The sequence below is a fragment of the Solanum lycopersicum genome, chromosome 12, assembly GCF_036512215.1.
Source record: "Solanum lycopersicum chromosome 12, SLM_r2.1".
Taxonomy (NCBI): domain Eukaryota; kingdom Viridiplantae; phylum Streptophyta; class Magnoliopsida; order Solanales; family Solanaceae; genus Solanum; species Solanum lycopersicum.
This window is the reverse complement of record NC_090811.1, coordinates 2880041-2898512: the sequence shown is the minus strand read 5'-3', so window position 1 is coordinate 2898512 and position 18472 is coordinate 2880041. Positions and strand designations below refer to the sequence as shown.

Below are 18472 nucleotides of genomic sequence, written 5' to 3'. Positions count from 1 at the left end.
TTTTTTCTCATTTCATTCTTGGTAATGAATTGCTCATTTAGACTATAAACACTTTAATTATTACACATAAATAGAATAAATATTTAATAAAGAACGATTATATCTTAGAAAATATCATCAATTCGATTTTTTTTTAATATCAAAGTTACTTATGATTTATATTTTAATACTGAGGCAGATTATATTATTTCTTAAAAACAATCACTAGTAATAAAATTTAAAAAAAATATTAGTCAAAGTCAATAAACTCCATTCTTCTTCTAGTGGAACCCTTAAGTTCTTCTGCATTCTTGTCTGCCTTTTGAACCTAAAAATAATATTAGTTCGAGGTGTTAAATAGATGGATTGAGTTAAATTTATACAGATTAAAATAAAAGATTAATAAATTATTTAAATTTAAATGAATCAGATATAATATATTTTCATGAGTTAATTAATTTTGCACCATCATTTAATTACCACAAGGCATATACACAAAAATGCTATGAAACTTAGTTCATAAGAAATCAATAAAAAAAAATCATGTTCTGAAAGAATAGTAATTTGGAAACTGAGAGTTTAATCTTTTCATAATATTGTATATTGTTTTATCGTCACAGAAATGTGCTTAAAATCATAAGTTTCAAAATTCTATCACTACAACAGAAACAATTTTTAGTAGCATTAAATATTGACACTAATAAAGAGCGCTAATATTTTTACCGGCATTAGTTAAGTGCCATTAGAATTAATGTCGCTAAAGGCTTTAGAGACATATACAAACAGTGAGAATTGCCGCTAAAAGTACATATATAACGATAATTAAGAATTAAATGCCGTTAATGGTCATTTTTGTTGTAGCGTTTTGATCGTCAAACCTTTCTTTTCTTCAATTTTATGCCAAAGTCAAACACGACAAATAAATTGAAAAGGAGGAGAACATGTTTCATCTATTTCAGTTTATATGATATCATTTGAATTTCGATAAAAAAAATTAAACTTATAAAATAAAATTTATATATTTAAAAATTACGTAAAACATACCCTTTGGATTTCTATTTCTGAAACACATGTCATGTGTGGGGGGAGCTCCTCCTCGTCAGACTCCTACATATATAAAAGGCATAATACATAAATGTGCCCTTTAACTTGGCTTTAAATTACATTTATGCCCTTCAACTTCGTATGTGCAGAAATAGACACTTAAACTTGTATAAAGTTGAACAAATAAACACATATGTCCTACATGTCATTTTTTGTCCTACGTGGAGTCCTACGTGTATTATGTCATGTAGGACTTATGTGTTTATTTATTTAAAAGTTGGATAGTTAAAGTGTCTGTTTGTGCATTGTGAAAGTTGGAAATCAACGTTAAAATTTGAAACCAAGTTTAGAATCTAATATATGTATTATGCCTATATAAAAGGGTGATCGATCAACAAAAAAATAACATCCTACGTTGAATACAATTAATTCTGCTTTGCAGGTTTCGATAATAATGATAATTCCATATATTCATTGATACCTATATGTAAACTTTGTTATAGCTAATATAATCTATACATCTTCCTTTAAATGATGAGACTAATTAAGTGATGTAACAAAGTAAGTTATCGCGATTTTTGAATACTTTAAGAATGACAAATGTTACATGTTTACGTAATCAACACAAGCTGATGACTCGTACTATTAACCGTTATCTGAGATTTTATGTATTATTTTATACAAAATAAACGCGGAATCTTACGTACCCTTTGTCCAATGAGCATAACATTCTCCCCACGAACAATGTAGAGACCCAAAGATATGTCACAATAGAGATTTCCCACTATTACTCTTTCTTTAGTACCTTCCAATACTATATTTGCTATATGCAAACATTAAAAAGAAATAAATCGTCAAGAAATATAGAATTTGTCCGTCGCTAATTTATATTTATTTTAACAAGTGACACGAAAAATAAAAGATGATACCATTTTATTAATAAATATATCAAAAAAATACTTATCATACTGATCGAAAGAACATAAATTTCCCAAGAGTTCTCTACCATCTCGCAGTAATATAATAATTTTTCCTATAAAAAAAAAATAATTCACTGAGTCTAAAGTCCACGAAAAAAAATTACATAACCAGTATTTCATGCACAATTTTAATCACGAATTAAAAATCTAGAATCGGTTCACGATACATTGTATATACAATTTTAATTTGGCTTATGTATATAAATTATACTATTATATGTTAACAGTATATATAACTTAAACTCGTAATAATAAAATATATAGATGAGAAAAGAATAGAGGGAAAAGAGAATTAGGGTTCATACTATCAAGATAGCTTGCAAGGCTTGATGAGAACAAGTAGTCATTTGAATCTGACCAATTAGACATTTGTTATGTCTTTTAACACATCTGTTTTCTCGCTCGCTAGCGCTATTTTTCTATTTACAAAAAATAAAATAAAAAGAATAAATTTATATCAGACGATTTATATATAATGACAGTTTTATTGATGCATTTCTCTTTGAAATGATGAAGAAGAAGAGAGATTTATAGGATGGATAGAAATGGATTAATAAAGTAATATGGGTAATGACTATACAATGCATATAATATAAGAGTCGGATTCACAATTTATTTTTTAAGATTTTTATAGTAAATTGTAAGTTCAAATTTACTTCTTATTACTATTTTAATATGTTATTTCATATAAAAATATATTAAAAAAATATTAAATTCAGATAAATTTTGATGTCGAAATATTATTTATTTTTTTTTGGAAAAAAGACATATGAGTTGTTTTTTTATAAGTGGTGTAAGTGTTTGGTGAACCTTTTTGGACGGTGGCTTTTGTAAGAAAAAAAAGAAAAATACCATCTTTTTCTTCCAATTCCCAATTTCCCATGATTCTATCCATGACATTATTTTACCACTAAATCTTTATAGGATGCTACATACATTTATATACTAGATAGAGCACTATTTTTTTGCTATTTATGAATTTAAGTTTGTATATATATTTATATATAATAAATAATTCTTATATTAATAGCATATATAGTTGATAAAGATGAGTCTTGAAGTAACAGATACTAAAGTTATCGTTGAATGATAAAAATCAAGATTTTAAGCTAGCAGTGAAATTAGCTATTGATGCTTATGGCAGAGTACATGCAACTTCTTTGTGGTGCCGCTCCTCGTCAAATTTTGAATGAATGCGGAATAATTAGTGCACTAGGTTATTCATTTTTAGAATTTAAATTTTATGTTTTTACGACAACAATAGCATATTCAATGAACTTCTACAAGTGAGGTCTCGAGAAGATAGAATGCATGTCACTATCTCGTAGAAAAGTGTTTTCGAAAATTTTTTGACTCTAGTGCAATAAATTTCGATATAAAGAAGAATTAAGGAGGCAATATTTAATATTTCTGTGGATCTCGATATTCATATACAGAAGTTTACCATCACAATAATGTATTCAGTATAATTTTATAAAATATGATCTAAAAAATAGAGTATATCTGAACTCTATTTTATCTTTAAAATAAAAAAAATATTTTCGATAGACTCGAGCTAAAAACTAGTGTAAAAAAAAAGTTCAGAGCTTGTAGTCATGCAATATTATTTAGTATAAATATGTTTTGAATGATTTAATTTGAGAAAAGATTTATTTGCTTCCATCCCTTATCTGACATCTGTTGATGCTTTAATCCCATAAGCTTTTTGAGATTATTTGTTTTTTTATGCTTTTAAAATCTCAGTTTGCTAAAATTAATATAAATCAAAGCTCAGTGCTTTAATGATTAGTTGATTAAAAAAAAAACACCACAATAATAATATCATACGTCTCAGAATTGAGCTATTGAATATAAAATTATTTTTATTAAATAATGATACAAATTTAAATTTAATCGAACTCGAAAAAGTATGCCCTTGCTTTGCTTTGTCTACACAATTCTTTTGTTGGTCCATAATTTGGAATAATTACTTTACATGACATCTACCTTACTTGCAACATAAAGTAGCAAGACTGAATTTTATATAACAAATTGAAATAACAAAATAAATTATTTTATCTTACAATTTATTTAGATGACTGGTGAACATAAAATATTAATTAAATGGTAACTATCGATAAAATTCTCTCTCCATCATTAATCAAAAGTCTTCAATTTGCGTTAAGAATGAAATTATATTTGATAATCAGAACTTTATTCCAAACGTAAAACTTTTCGACTCAAAACTGAATTAGTCAAAACTTCCCTATTTTTAGTAGGTCCTTACAAACCAAATCAGTCAAAAGCTATTTACTATTTACAAGTAAGTTGGATATTCAGTGTTGACTAAGGAATTTTCTTCTCTCCAATAAAAAACATTCAAAAACAATTGAATACAATTATTTACAAATTGATGATCAACTTCTTAGAAAAAAATATGTATCTATTGAAAAATATTGTAAAAATAATTATACAAAAATATGGGGAGAGGATAAAAAAAGAACCATGAATATGTTCACTATCAACTAACTTTATAATCTGTCATTAGTTGACACAAAATCATGGGGAGAAAGTTGAAGTTGTAGGAGTAGTTGTAATTTTCTTCTCATTGATTATCTCCACAACAGACTCTTGTGGTCCGGTCCATTCTCCGAACCCCGCGTATAGTGGGAGCTTAGTCCATCGAGCTGCCCTTTTTTTTTTATTTATGATTTTCACAACAGCAGTATTGACAATAAGCGAAGCAACCTAAACATCCAAAGGCACCTAGACATTGTGTGAGTGCAATTGCACACTGATGATTCATATTCGAACACGCTGTAATGCAGCAACTGCAACAGCAGCATAGACCACACAACTTCCCAAAACAATTAGACGTTGCTTTTGCAATAATCTCTGCTTCGTCCTCTTTATCGATGGCTCCAGGAGGAATATTCTCAATTGTAGCAGTGAGATTACCAAAACCGAAGCCTGGGTATTGTAGTAATATTGTCTTCTGTATTAAGCGTTCTTCTATCTTCTCATCATCACAATGAACCTGATTCATTAAGCTTTGGTTACAGAAAGAAGACGAGTGTGATAGTGAAATGAATCATTTTACCATATGTTTTCTTATTAGTCTGGTGTGAGGTTTCCTACGACACCCTAACTTAGGATAAGAGTCTTACATCGGCAGAACACAGAGGACAACATCACTAGTAGGCTGTTAAATTTCCCTTGCTGGATTTCAATTCCACAAACTAATACCAAGATATAGTTATTTGACTTGTTATCCAGATTGTCATTATCTCGGAAGTGAACTTCTAGAGATCATCATTACTCATTTAGCATGTAGACGAATGAGTTAATATTAAATGTGATAACTGAGCAAGTTTAGCCATTTGTGAATTCTATCATTACCAAACTGTCTACTCAGAATATGATACAAAAGTTGAAGCTCTAAAAATTCCATCATACCTTCCTCTTTGTGGTTGACTTAATGATTTTCACTTTTTCCGCCTCCACCAATGCCATGCGTGTATACTCAGAGATGACGGCGTCTTGTATACTCATTTTTGCTATCTGCTAACAAAGTATAAGGGCTCAGTAACGGAAGACAAGGGCTAAGTTGATAAAACTACTTGAGAACAACATCAGGAATATAAAGGGTGAAGTCATATATAGGATCGGGATAAACCGTTCATGTTCAAACATAAAAAAGTAGGAAGTAGTAACCTTTTTTTCAAGATCCTTATTTTGTGTAAACCATGCCTGAGCTGTGAGTATTTCAATCTGCTGCTTCACCCTTGCCTGCGTGTTCAAAATACATGAGATTAAATTAATATTTAAGAGGATCCTCTTAAACCAAGTTCACTAATATATGGGCGTTCAGCGGAAAGCCATAAGCTGTTCTCAGTAGTTCGATCAAGAAAACAGACAGATAAACTGAGCAATTGTCCTCAATATGGTATGCACTAATAGATAAAGAGAGTCCTTATTTAGTATTAGAATGAAATGGTTTGAAGAAAGTGACCCTTCGCTGATCAGTTTCATTAACTCCGGAAATTTTAAATTGACAAAGAAAGAGCCCTACAAAGCAAAGCAATAAGAACATACTCTATAGTGGGATGTGGGGTCTGGGGAGCGTGGTGTACAGAGACCTTACTCCTACCTCGTGCTGGTAGAGAGACTGTGTCCGACAGACCCTCAGCTCAAGTATAGCATATCAAAGCACGTAAGAGAAGGGAATATAGTAATGAAGAAGCCATGATGAAAATATAAGAGAAATTAAAGGAAAGCAACCTCCTTCAATTTTTTATCTAATGTATGATACAATAACAATACATAGAAAGATAGTTATCATTATGATCAAATATCAGATATAGATAAATAGTCTAGATTGACAGGCGATTCCAAAAGCCACAAAACATGCATTGTCTATTGATTATGCATCTATTACTGAGTATGCTGCCTTACCTTGTCAAGAGGTATGGCTTTGGACTTGAAACCTTTCAGCTCCACCGAGAAATTACTCATGTCTGTTAATATTCCTTTAGCTTTTAGCATCTCAGGAAACACTCCTTGGTATCTACCTGATAAGACTACAGGTCCTTCAGATGAAAGGTCTGGAATTTGAGCGGGATACACCTATCACAAAATTTTAACGGTTCTTTCTCAGGAAACATGTAGTTACATAGGTAAGACTGCATCAATTTAATTATAGCAGTCTTTTAAAACGACACTGAGAGCTCATAACAAATCATTACAATTCCATATTCATTCGATCATAGCCAGACACATCAGTAAGGAGAGTATATATTCATAAGTACACCTCTAATTCTTCAAGGCCATCAAGGTTCTCAAAGGCAATATTTGCAAGGATGATAGATGACGCCCTGGAGAATAGCCTCTCCAAACGAACTTGAAGTGATTCTGAAAAAGCACCAACACGGGAAATGGTTTCAGGTCACAACAGCTAAGAATTTGCAGCACAAAGCAGGTAACCTAAATTTACGCATCTTTAGCAAAATAAGACCAAAAGCTGCTATAATCATCAGCCCTTGAAACAATATTTTTGGGACACACTTGAAAACTACATCTACATGTGCTTTATGATAACACATCATTGTCGTCGTGGTTAGCAGAGGAAAATGTGCTATTAACCTATTATTCAATACGGACCTTGAGGTTCCAGAAATCTAAAATTGTTAAACGCCAACAAGTGCCATCCATTGTTTGTAATAAGAAAATGCCTCATCTCTAAATTAGGAAGTCTGTCTGATTTTGGAAAAATTGTTGATACAAATATGTCCATCGTTAAGGATCCGGTAGTAAAACCATAGTAAATGAATTTTTCCTTTCTCTTGAAAATAACGTAATTAATAAAACCAAGTAAAAACATCATGGTAAATGAAGAAATGGTCAAGAAGGTGGCGGCCATGGGTTTATGATAGGCTCACTACTCAATCATGTGACAAGCATTTTGGCAACAGTTCTTAAACAAAATACTTTGTACAAGCACAAAACTCACCAACATCAATAGCAGCATCATAATGACCTCGACTCATCGTTGCTAGTGTGCGCAGAAAATAATGGTTGCAGAATAATCCTGATAAAATTTCAAACTTGAATCAGATGTAGAATAAGAAAAACCTATTGCACTATGGACAAATTACTTATTGCAGAGAGACGGAATCCAGGCTTAGAGATCCGAAACAGTATGCAACCATTAGGATTTAGGTGGCTATGAAGAGCATCAATTAAATGGTAATAAGCTAGTAATAGCCTCAAATGGTAACAGCCTGAAGACCTAAGTTTGTAAATACGTAGAACAGTAAAAAATCCAAATTACTGTTACATGGATATGGAATAGACTTGAGATAATAATGTCATTGAGTTTTTCTTTAAAAAAAACACAGTGGAGATCATGCATCTTCGACACACAAGACTCCATTTGTTTTGAGGATGGGAATACCTATGCCAAATGTGTAAAGTCTTGGGCACATTTTTCTGTTTTCTGTGAGATGACTCTTCACGAATTCACAGATCTGTCTTTCATCTTCAACAGCTCCATCTGTGACCAGAAAAATGATAGGCATGGATTCTCCAACATCAGACAACATGCCTATGGCCTGATAAAGGAAAAGGCATGCTGTCAGATTTGTTACAAAAAGAAAAATTAGATATATAACTTAAGATGTACTTTCTTGATGCAAGTAAAAGTTGGACATATCAATCAATTAATTACAACTGAAAAACATATGAGAAGATAAGATGACCTGTTTCATTGGATTCAAGATATTTGTACTTCCACCAACAATAAAGTTCATGTCAATCCACTGAATTGCATTGTCAATAGCCTCCTTGGTTGCTACCTCCAGCGATGATGAAAATTGGTACTCTTCATTGTTGAAAGCTATTATATTAAACAAATCTTGGGAATCAAGTTTTGATAATGCTCCAGAGAGTGCTTGTTTGATACCATCAATTGGTTTTCCCTTCATGCTCCCACTTATATCAACAACAAATATCACTTCCTTTCTGAATACCTATCACAAAGATTAAAGGAAATGAAAATATCTAAAGCTTCCTATTTCAAGAGAGCAACATTCCCACATTGCTAACCAATTAAGAAAAAAGAAAAAGAGGAACCTTAAGAAGCAATGAAGGAAAGTAAGTCATAATATTCATTGAATGTAAGCATCCAAGGGTATGGCCTAGTGGTTAATGAAGTGGATTGAGGTCTCCAGTCTAAATCCCAGCAGAATCAAAACACTAGGTAATTTCTTCTCATCTGTTCTAACCCTAAGTAGATAGAGTTACCAGGTACCAGTTGTTGTTGCTGGTGGGAGGTGGCAGATATCCCGTGGAATTAGTCGAGGTGCTATTCCAACTTTGCAAGAAATTAAGTTTTTGGATTTATGCAAAAGAAGACACTGAAAAAAAGAAGTACCAACCTTTCTACAGTCCAAGGCACCTGGAAAAAGATAGCAGCTGAACATCTTTCTCTGATCAGAATCATGTAGTTGGGGAGATTGCAGAAGTACACTGCCGTGGTAGTTGGGACTCGAGATCTAAAACAACAGTGATGACAGATGAGAGAATTCCTCAGTACCCAAACTTTAGAAAAGTCTTTATATCATTTTAATGTTGCTAAAATGAAATTGCAAAATACATGTATATTATAAACAACAGATTTTGACTTATTAACATAGTTGACACATAATTTAATTTTTTTATTCCAGGAACCCGAAACAATTCATGGAGGCGTACCTTGTAAGTAATTACAACATCACTACTTGACCAGTTAAAGACGTCTGCTTCATAGAACCAGCCCAACTTTTCACCTTCGTCTTCTAGTTCCTAAAAGACCATTATCGATACCAATGTCATATTACTTCATCAAACACAAAGTACAAATCAGTAGAATGCATAATAAGTTTCACCTTGAGAGGGTGACTGATAGCCTTACACGAAACCTCAGCTTGCGGACCACAGTTAACATTAAACTGTATCTTTTCTTTCTTAGATATCTTCTTTCCAACTGGAGTCACGTACACCGGGAAACTATAGGGGATGCTCAAGGTAAATTGGCCATCGCGATACAATAACTTCTGAGACCATCTAATAGTGACTGAGATATATGTTCCCCCATCAATCTGAAAAGGTAATTCCATTAGTAAAATGAACAATCATGGACAAAGTTCGAAAGCAAATTATATTGCAAACAGTTACCTCTGGTATTGTAAGGGTAAAAATATGTGGCTTCAGAAAGCACCCATCTTCAAGTTTGACCGACTTCTTATTTTCTTTTTCATCATCCTCGGCAACTAGTTTTGTGCTGTATGATTTCCTGGGTAACTGAATCTCGACACCTAGAATTGAACCCTGTTAGCCAAATAATGCATCACTTGAGAACAAACAATCAGCAATGTTTCACTTCTGTGAAACAGGAGAATGGCAAGGATTATAAAAGAATAAGAAAGATTCAACAATACAACACTTCCCAAAACCATAAGAAAAATTCAACAATACAACACTTCCCAAAAAAACTACCTTATGTGGTAATTTGAAGCTTCTAATAAGTCACAACTAGTAATTAGACAAAAAAGATTGTTTCCTACCAAAAGTTATACCAGAACACCCAATACAGACATGGAGTGGAAAACAACCAAAAAGATAATCTCTTTGCATTTACTAAAATGGATAACTTCATTATTATAAAGACATGACACATGGACCTTACTCAGCCTCAAAAGTTAGCTCAAGAGGAGAGTATAGTTCAAGTTCATATAAGCAAACCACCCATCTAATCCCCAACTAACTTGAGACTCTAACCCACACTAACAATTATGATTACTCTCTCTACCTATAGAGAACAACACTTAACATGTATTAAATCGTTGAAAAAAGAGTGAACTTTTTTTATGGGTAAATTAGAAGAATCACGTCTTCAATAAAATATGATGAGTTTTCAAGTTGTCCCTCAAAATAATTCAAAATAAAGGGACAGCCGGGTGCATTAAGCTCCCGCTTTGCGCACAGTATCCTGCATTTCTACCCCAGGCTATTTCGACAGCTTGAACCGTGACCTCAAAAATCAAAATAGATGAGATAAATCTTAAATTCCCATCATTACCTGCTCGCCCATCGGAACAGCAATGCGACAATCACAGCTCCGGCTACTCATAACACAATGCAGACGCCACGAACCCGTAACAGTGATAAACGCCGTATCGAAATAACAATCCGCCGCAATCGAAACTCCGTTCATCTGTAACGGAATCAAAGCAGGAGGATCACACCTTCCATGCACATGAGGTTGATAACTCGGTATATCCGGGTTATCAACAAACGCAGGATTCTCAATCACAGCATACATCATAGGCGAAGTCGGAAAATACGATTCCGCCGTTTTCTCCATCGCCGTCATCTGCTTCGGCGGCGCAACCGCACGATCCTTCCCAAAATATATCTGTTTCGATAACCTCAACCCGTCTTCCACCGATTTCACAAATTCCTCCTGATCCGCCATTGTCAAATCAAAATTGTACGTAAATCCGTACAATAATAAAAGAAAAAAAATCAAAAAAAATATTTATATATATATAATGGAGAAGAAGAGGATTTTCCGAAATGTTGATTTCGTTTCTTCCTCTTCTTCTCGGAGCAAACTTTTCTGATCGCCGGCCGACGTTAATGGTGTGATATTGTTATCATATAAACTTTGTTACCGGAGAAAGTATCGGAAGTGAACACGTTTTTGCCACGGTTAGCAAGTTTGCTAGCAATGGCTGCCATACAAATTTCTCACTTGAGTTTGAAATTTTTGACTCAGAAAAAAAAAATTAGAGGACACTATTACATAAAAGTTAATAAAGTTGAACGAATAAACAAATCGCCATATACAATAAAATCTTATGCTATTTATCATGTAAGATATATGCATCTTATATAATTTGCTACGTAGGATAAGACGTGTATGCTTGAAATGAAACGAGTTAAATAACATATTTATGTGTTACATTTTGTTTAGATGGTTTAGTTATACTATTTTTATTATTTTATTTGTGTTTAATATTTTTTTTTTGAATTGCTTTCACGTATTTGTAGTTGAATTGGGGTTTGTCGGAAATGATATTTCTCTGACTCTATCTTTTAAGGTTGGGGTGACGATTTGTGTACATACTACTCTTTTCAAATGTATGGACTAATTAAATATATTGTTGTTACTCTAATTTACTCTATTCATCGTGATTTAGAACTTAAACGAGTTTTTCTTTGAGTCATAGTGACTTTATGGCGATTTTTTCATATGATTGTAAATATTTTGAATTGTTTATTATTGTGTTTATGATATTTAAATTTATAAAATAATACTTAAATATCGATGAGAATAAATTATTCGTGACATATGCAAAAATTATATTAAAAGAATAACTATTTATTATGAATAGATTATTTTAAAACTATGTGTATCTGAAAATTGCATTTATTTAAAATGAAACATAAAGTTATGTGAGATATTAATTCGTGTATTAGAATATTTTCATTTCTTGTTTATGAACTATAATTTATTCAATTGTACCAAGATTGCACAAGAGTTGAAAAGATTTTAATAATTTTAAAAAACTCAAATTGCATGTTAAACAAAATTTTTAACTTCAAAGCAAAGTTCAAACGACTCTATAATTTTTATATAAAAAAAAACTTGGATTTGGCTTAATGCTATTTTAATCTTGTAATTTCAATTTCATGCATATTCTTTTTGGAAATTATCAGGAAAATCGCTACTCTTTAAGTGCGCACTAAGTAAACCTGCACTCGATGTAAACACCACTACATTTCAGATGCGCACGGAGTGAACTTCACTACTCTAGTACGCAATGAGTAAGTCTACTCTCTACTCTTTAAGTGCGCAATGAGTAAGTTTGCTCTATGAGTAAACTTCGCTACTCTTTAGGTGCGCACCGAGTAAACCTGCTCTAGTGTGATAATGTCATACATGCCTATTACATTAATCCTCATAGTACTGGAAATTTTTAGAAAAAAGTTCAGCTATGAAATATACTTCAATAAGAAAATGGAAACATATAAAAATAGCCATAAATAACCTTTGGATAATTTTCTCATATTTCTAAAAGAGTATAAACTCATGTGGAATATATAGTATATAGATCAATGGTGGAGCTCTCTTCCAACCTAAAAAAAAAAAGGCTCCTCTTCTTAGCATATGGCAAAGCAGCAGCTGTAGTTCTCTCTATAATGTGTAAGTCATATAGTATCTCCATGGATCAAAGATTTCGCGATAATACTCATATACTGCATCATTTGGCAACTCGCGTTCCTTTGATGGCAGATGGAGAAGAAGTTTCAAGTTTCAACACCAGTCGTTTGCAGAGTCAAGGTATATCAAATTTGAGCAAAAAGAATTTCATTCCATGTATCTGGAACACCTGGTAAGCACCAATGTAGACAATCCTGGACACCTGGTGTTGCTTTGATGCTGTATCGAGATATATGACCTTCATCTCTCAGCTGGGATAAAGCAGTGATGTCCAAAAGCTTAACGTCTGTTCCTCTAACAGCACGTGCTGCATCATAGTCACTTGATTCGTCTTGTAAAACCTCCTTCCCTTCGGAAAGTGGTGTAGTGTTGTCACATGTACCTCCTGTGTTCCAATCTCCGTTAAAGAAATGTCTGGGGGATATAGTCCGATAGAATGCTTTTACATGAGGGTATTTTGGCAGCTGTGAGTTCACCCAATTGACAATACTGTGGATTGTGAAATTCTTGGCACCACCTATAGTCACAATCTTCCGGTTTGTATTAGGGACACCACCTACATACATGACCCATCGATTGGCCTTAAGCTTTCCTCTATTCCAATGGTGTCCTGTGTTTAGAACAAGGACATCGAACCTTGGAAGGAAATGACTCAAAAATGCTGGAGGACGGTCCAGGTGCATGGCGTAATCAGTAGCAGGATCAGATGGATTTATAGGTGTCAAGTCACAGAGACTAGCAGACCAATAATAAAGAATAGTTGTTTTGGTGTCTGGAAATCGAAAAGCCCATCCATCAGGTCGACCAGAACCACGAGATTGCACTAGACCATATTCATGCCCCACATCAAGAACATTAGGTCTATCTTTTCCACCACTAATCATACACATAAGTGACTGAAATTGCTGTCTACCAAGCGAATCCCCGATAAACGCCAGAGTTTTGTTTTGCATCCTGGATGCACCATCAAATTTAGTGAATCTCTTACATGTAGAATAATCAAATCCAAATAATTTCACCTCAAGGAAGAGATATAGCAATGCTAAGTAATAAGAAATAACCTTCCGGAATTGTGAATACTTTTTCATGACAACAAGCCACAAGCCACGAAAAATAGCTCTACAGTAACAGATTATACATTTCAGGTTTAACATCTTAATAATTTGATTAAGCCAAACGCCGTCATATTAGCCTTGGATAAATAACAACGGAGTGAAGGTAGACACTACTTGAGTTGTGCTAGAAACAAATAAAGAAAAGGTTTTCATAAAGTTAATAAAGAACTTTTTGTTTCTTTTGTAGACCACATCTCAAACTTGAATTCAAGGATCAGAAATAAAGACTTCATAAGAAAAATAACGCTACCTTTTCAGAAATTTAACACCAGTAAAATCTTCCATCTCACAATTTTTGGGTCGCCAACGTAACTTTTCATATTCAAAATCTGTACGTTGTGTCAAGCGACAAGCCCACATAGATGACAACCATTGCTTACAGCCAAATCCAGAATATAAAGGTCGGCTATCATCTATGACCCATCTGCCTTTAGCAAAGTTGCAATCTGAAAACAAGGCTTATCATATTATAGAAGACCCAAAGAAGGGATATCTCAAGAACTGGTAGACAAATTCTGAGTTTAACAATATCAACGATTGCATGGTCGGAGAAAATGACAAAGCAAATCAGTGATTAGATAAATAAGGATAAAAAAGGAAAGATAGGCCACCTTGTCTTTCCGGGGTTGCTGTAAAATTGTCACTATGTTCACCCCCAGAACTCACAGCAGTGGAAACGTCAATTTCCTGCTCTATTAAACCAGTTTTTTTGTCTGAAACATCTTTTGAATCTCCTTTTTCAGTGATATTCGGAGCAATACCTGCATTGCCGAAAAAAACTATTAAATATCAAATTGTAGAGAGTAGAGTCGGTTAACTTTAGTAGAAGCTCAGAATAAAATGAAAGAGTACATTCACTTAAGCACGTCAAGACGACCCTGTGAATGTAATATATGACAATGCAATATGCCATTTTCATGAGTTAAATGATGCCTCTAAATCATCAAGGCTTAGATACTTTGAGATGAGAAAATTATGATGCCCTGAAACAACACCTACCTCCTCTTTCTTCATGAGTAATCAACTCTTCAGTCACCTTAATCACCGGTGAAGAGTTTGCATAAGTAGGATATTTTTCAGATTCAAAGTTAACACTGTCTTGTGATTGCTCCGATCCGCTTCCTTCTCCCAAAGCTTCTTCATCTTTCACTCTAAGATCTGCAAGAGAAGAGCGTATAATAAGTAACTCAACAGGATCCTGCAACATCTCCACCAGGGAGTTGAGTCCTAAACTCCTAATTCAGATAGTGCCTTTATTACTTAAAATTAGTTGCAGAAATATACGAACTTGACCATTCTCAAAGGAGATAAATAGTTGAGAACAAAAAACTACTGCTTAGCAAAATGCACTTAGATCAACAAAGTCAGCAATATGTCCACCATAAAGTAAGATCACAGCGGTAATCATCCAGCCAAACCATTTGACAAAAGGTAATCATCCAGCCAAACCAAAATTGTCACTATGTTCACCCCCCAGAACTCACAGAGGTGATCATCCAGCAATGGTACGTCAGAGGGTTTATGCAAACCTGGAGAAAGCTGCAAGACATGATTCTGAGGTAGTACTGAAGAAGAAAGAAGTAGGCTCTTCACATATGCCAAAAGAAGAACAGAAGCACACACGAATCCGATCAGGATGAGAGAGATCTGTGACACCTTCAAACCTCCCTTCATCCTTGAAGCTTAGGGATGTTTGGACTTGAACTCATTCCACCACAATGGACATTATTTTTGCTTCAGAGTAACATCTGTCAATAAGTGAAAGTAAAATGATTGAGGAAAAAATAAGAGTGCTATTTCTGGTGCAAAAAAGGTGCAAAGATTCACAGGCACAAATCTTGATACGGACCACAAACCAGACACTTATAGAAAGCAGAAATTCGACAGATTATAATGGACAACAATACTTTATAAAATACTACAAGCGCTCAAATCAGGAAGTAGGCATCTTTAAGAAGCGGCATCAAATAGTACTCCTGTTCTATCAAAAATAGCTGTCTTCCATAAGCTTCCTTCTCTAGATGTGAGAGCATAAGATGCTGATCAAATTATACAATTTTAATCAATTGAGTCCAAGCACAACAAAGAATCATCCAATAATTAAAGTCCATCCCTATTAACAGACCCTTTTTCATTCCTCCACTTTATCTTATGAAAAAACAACATCCTGCCTTCACCCGTTATCCCAATCAATATATTTCTGTACGCAGTCCAACTCCAACTCTAAAGAGTTCACGGTTCAGTAATGTCCTGCAATAATAGATAGTTTCCAGCAAAACCATGGACTGATAACAAAAATGCATTGCATCTTCTTTCTGGCCACCTTCAACTAAAGATTGGGCCAAATTTTATCTTTGAAGCAGATCCATCCTGCTCGCTATTATTTTCTACCTGGCGAACTAATCCTAATAATTAAAGTAACATTAATACTACTGCAAACTATGTTGCTGGGACTCTCCAAATTCTTGTCGCACCCGTATCGGATTCTCCAAAATGCACTACTTTTGGAGTATCCAACACACACATCAACTAAGACTGCAATACAAAGATAGCAGCTTTACCAACATGAAGGAATTATAATAATAATCAAATATAGAGAAGCACCAGCCGCAAGACGGATGAAGAGCTTAAATTTGAAAACCCAGTACCCAAAACATTTAATTTACCACAAAATCCAGTTACATAATCAAAATTCAGAGCACAAATATACAACAATTGGATCTAATAAATACTAGTAAAAACCAAAGATAGTAGCTTTATGAAGTCTAGGAATGGGTGGTTCCTACGCAGCCTCACCATTACCTTATGCAGGTAAAGAGGAGGTTTCCAATAAACACTCAGCTCAACTAAATCATATCCAAAAAATAAGTATGTCGAACAAATACAATAGCAAAGAAGCCCTGCTGAAAACAATTAAGAAATGAACAAGTAGCAACAACAAAATGTAACACTAAAATCAAACAAAATCTTGAAATACCCAGTATCTGGAATATGTCAATTCCAGCAAAATCAGAAACAAAAAACAATAATTCACTGCAGAAATACATACAACAACATACCAGTATAGTCTCACAAGTGAGGTCCGAAAAGAGTAGAGTATATGCAGACCTTACCACTTTAACCCTACTGCCTGTAGTAGATTTGTTGTTTCCGATAAACCCTCAACTCAAGAGAAACCAGTAACCCCAACTCAGTAACGCACAAAATCTTTATACAGATTGGATCTTTAAGACATTTAAAGGTACCAAAAACAATCTGAATCAAATCAATACTAAAATATCCCAGTATATAGATATAGCAATATCACAAAACACCAAAAAGATAAAGAGTAATGCTGTATTGAATCTGATTTATATACACGAAATGCATACCTAAAAATTGGATGAATTTGAACCTGGAAAACGTAGGATTGATGATGTAGAAATGATTTATGAAGGTAATCAATAGATTAAATTGTGTAAGAATGATGAATTTGAGTTGAAAAACATCTGAAGTTAAGAATCAATTCAAGAAAATAGAGAAAAAATGGCTAGATGAGGTGCATGAAGATTGAAGTGTTAGAGAAGAAGTGGACAGGTGGGGTGGGGGTGGGGTTAGTGTGAAAATGATACTAATACATTAACCGATGACGACTGTGGTGTAGTTATCAGACTGTTTCGATTAATTAAATATTTTAAATATATCATTAAACTATTGTGAATGATATATCATTTGTCATACTTTTGGGATATTGGTATCTCTGTCGTTCAAAAAAAAAGTATATATACCCTTCATACTAGCGGAGATATACGTGTTATAATCTTATCTACAGATCTGACATTTATTAACGGATAAGATTGTGTCATGTGTCCCTATTTTGTCTTCCGTTAGAGTAAAGGACATATATATGATCTAATTTATGGACGACGAGAGCACGAATGTTCCAAAAGTATGACGGAGAGTGTCTGCATAATATTTACTTTTGATTCGAAAGGTATATTTATCTTTTTTACCTAATTTAAATTTAGTGAATTCAAATTTAATCAAACACCAAATTTAAAAAAGAAAATTAAAAATACAAATATAGTACTTTCATTTCTCCATATTGAAATTTATTGTTCAGTATTCATAATTCATAATAAAGTTTTATTAATTTATTTTTGAGTTAGCATTTTTAATAGATTTTTTTTTTTTACTTAGGACTTTTAAAGCATTCAATAAAAAAGATATATAAGTTTGTTTATAGATTTTTTTTTTGAATATAAAATATTATGTGATTAAGAACGAAGAGATCACGATTAGTAAAAAAGTAGTTGAATTGTGAAGTGATTGTGCTTAGTATTTTAATTTATAATTTTTTTATATTTATCTCTTTTTAAGTGTAGTCATTTGTAGATCTCATATTATTAATACGGCGCTAAAATAATACTCTCTCTTTTTATTTCATATTTAAATTTTATAATAGTATTTGAAGATCATTTTTAATATGATTTTATTCATAGTTATTTGATTTTGAATTTTATTTTTACTTTAAAAGATTAATTTTAATTATATAAATATTTGAATTATGTCTTATATAACAAATTAAAAATCAATTTAAACTATATATCAAATCAAATATGAATATTTTG

The 18472-nt window shown here is 33.0% G+C and overlaps 3 protein-coding genes across 6 annotated transcripts; all 3 read right to left on the bottom strand.

Annotated features, from left to right (window-relative positions):
• Positions 1 to 107: 107 nt before the first annotated feature.
• On the bottom strand, positions 108 to 2527 carry LOC101251854 (sm-like protein LSM1B). 2 transcript variants are annotated; one of them, XM_004251649.5, is made up of 5 exons: positions 2309 to 2527; positions 1993 to 2056; positions 1731 to 1846; positions 1024 to 1086; positions 108 to 307 (listed from the first exon to the last, which is right to left on the bottom strand). In XM_004251649.5, the coding sequence occupies exons 1-5, from the start codon at positions 2348 to 2350 to the stop codon at positions 230 to 232; spliced, it is 363 nt and encodes a 120-aa protein (XP_004251697.2). In that variant the 5' UTR covers positions 2351 to 2527; the 3' UTR covers positions 108 to 229. The 2 variants fall into 2 exon arrangements, with proteins under 2 accessions (XP_004251697.2, XP_010313771.1); XM_010315469.4 differs by lacking the exon at positions 1993 to 2056 and having other exon boundaries at positions 2309 to 2507.
• A 1797-nt stretch (positions 2528 to 4324) lies between these two features.
• On the bottom strand, positions 4325 to 11385 carry LOC101250962 (uncharacterized). The gene is made up of 13 exons (XM_004251646.4): positions 10600 to 11385; positions 9696 to 9848; positions 9407 to 9619; positions 9234 to 9323; positions 8918 to 9034; positions 8240 to 8509; positions 7936 to 8092; positions 7492 to 7569; positions 6793 to 6893; positions 6438 to 6608; positions 5697 to 5771; positions 5439 to 5543; positions 4325 to 5019 (listed from the first exon to the last, which is right to left on the bottom strand). The coding sequence occupies exons 1-13, from the start codon at positions 10993 to 10995 to the stop codon at positions 4684 to 4686; spliced, it is 2262 nt and encodes a 753-aa protein (XP_004251694.1). The 5' UTR covers positions 10996 to 11385; the 3' UTR covers positions 4325 to 4683.
• A 1175-nt stretch (positions 11386 to 12560) lies between these two features.
• LOC101250665 (protein trichome birefringence-like 16) lies at positions 12561 to 17501 on the bottom strand. 3 transcript variants are annotated; one of them, XM_004251645.5, is made up of 6 exons: positions 17234 to 17501; positions 15392 to 15610; positions 14862 to 15020; positions 14474 to 14623; positions 14113 to 14308; positions 12561 to 13701 (listed from the first exon to the last, which is right to left on the bottom strand). In XM_004251645.5, the coding sequence occupies exons 2-6, from the start codon at positions 15534 to 15536 to the stop codon at positions 12873 to 12875; spliced, it is 1479 nt and encodes a 492-aa protein (XP_004251693.1). In that variant the 5' UTR covers positions 15537 to 15610; positions 17234 to 17501; the 3' UTR covers positions 12561 to 12872. The 3 variants fall into 3 exon arrangements, with proteins under 3 accessions (XP_004251693.1, XP_025884314.1, XP_069148911.1); XM_026028529.2 differs by having other exon boundaries at positions 15347 to 15610; positions 17234 to 17477; XM_069292810.1 differs by having other exon boundaries at positions 15392 to 16397; positions 17234 to 17456.
• Positions 17502 to 18472: the final 971 nt, after the last annotated feature.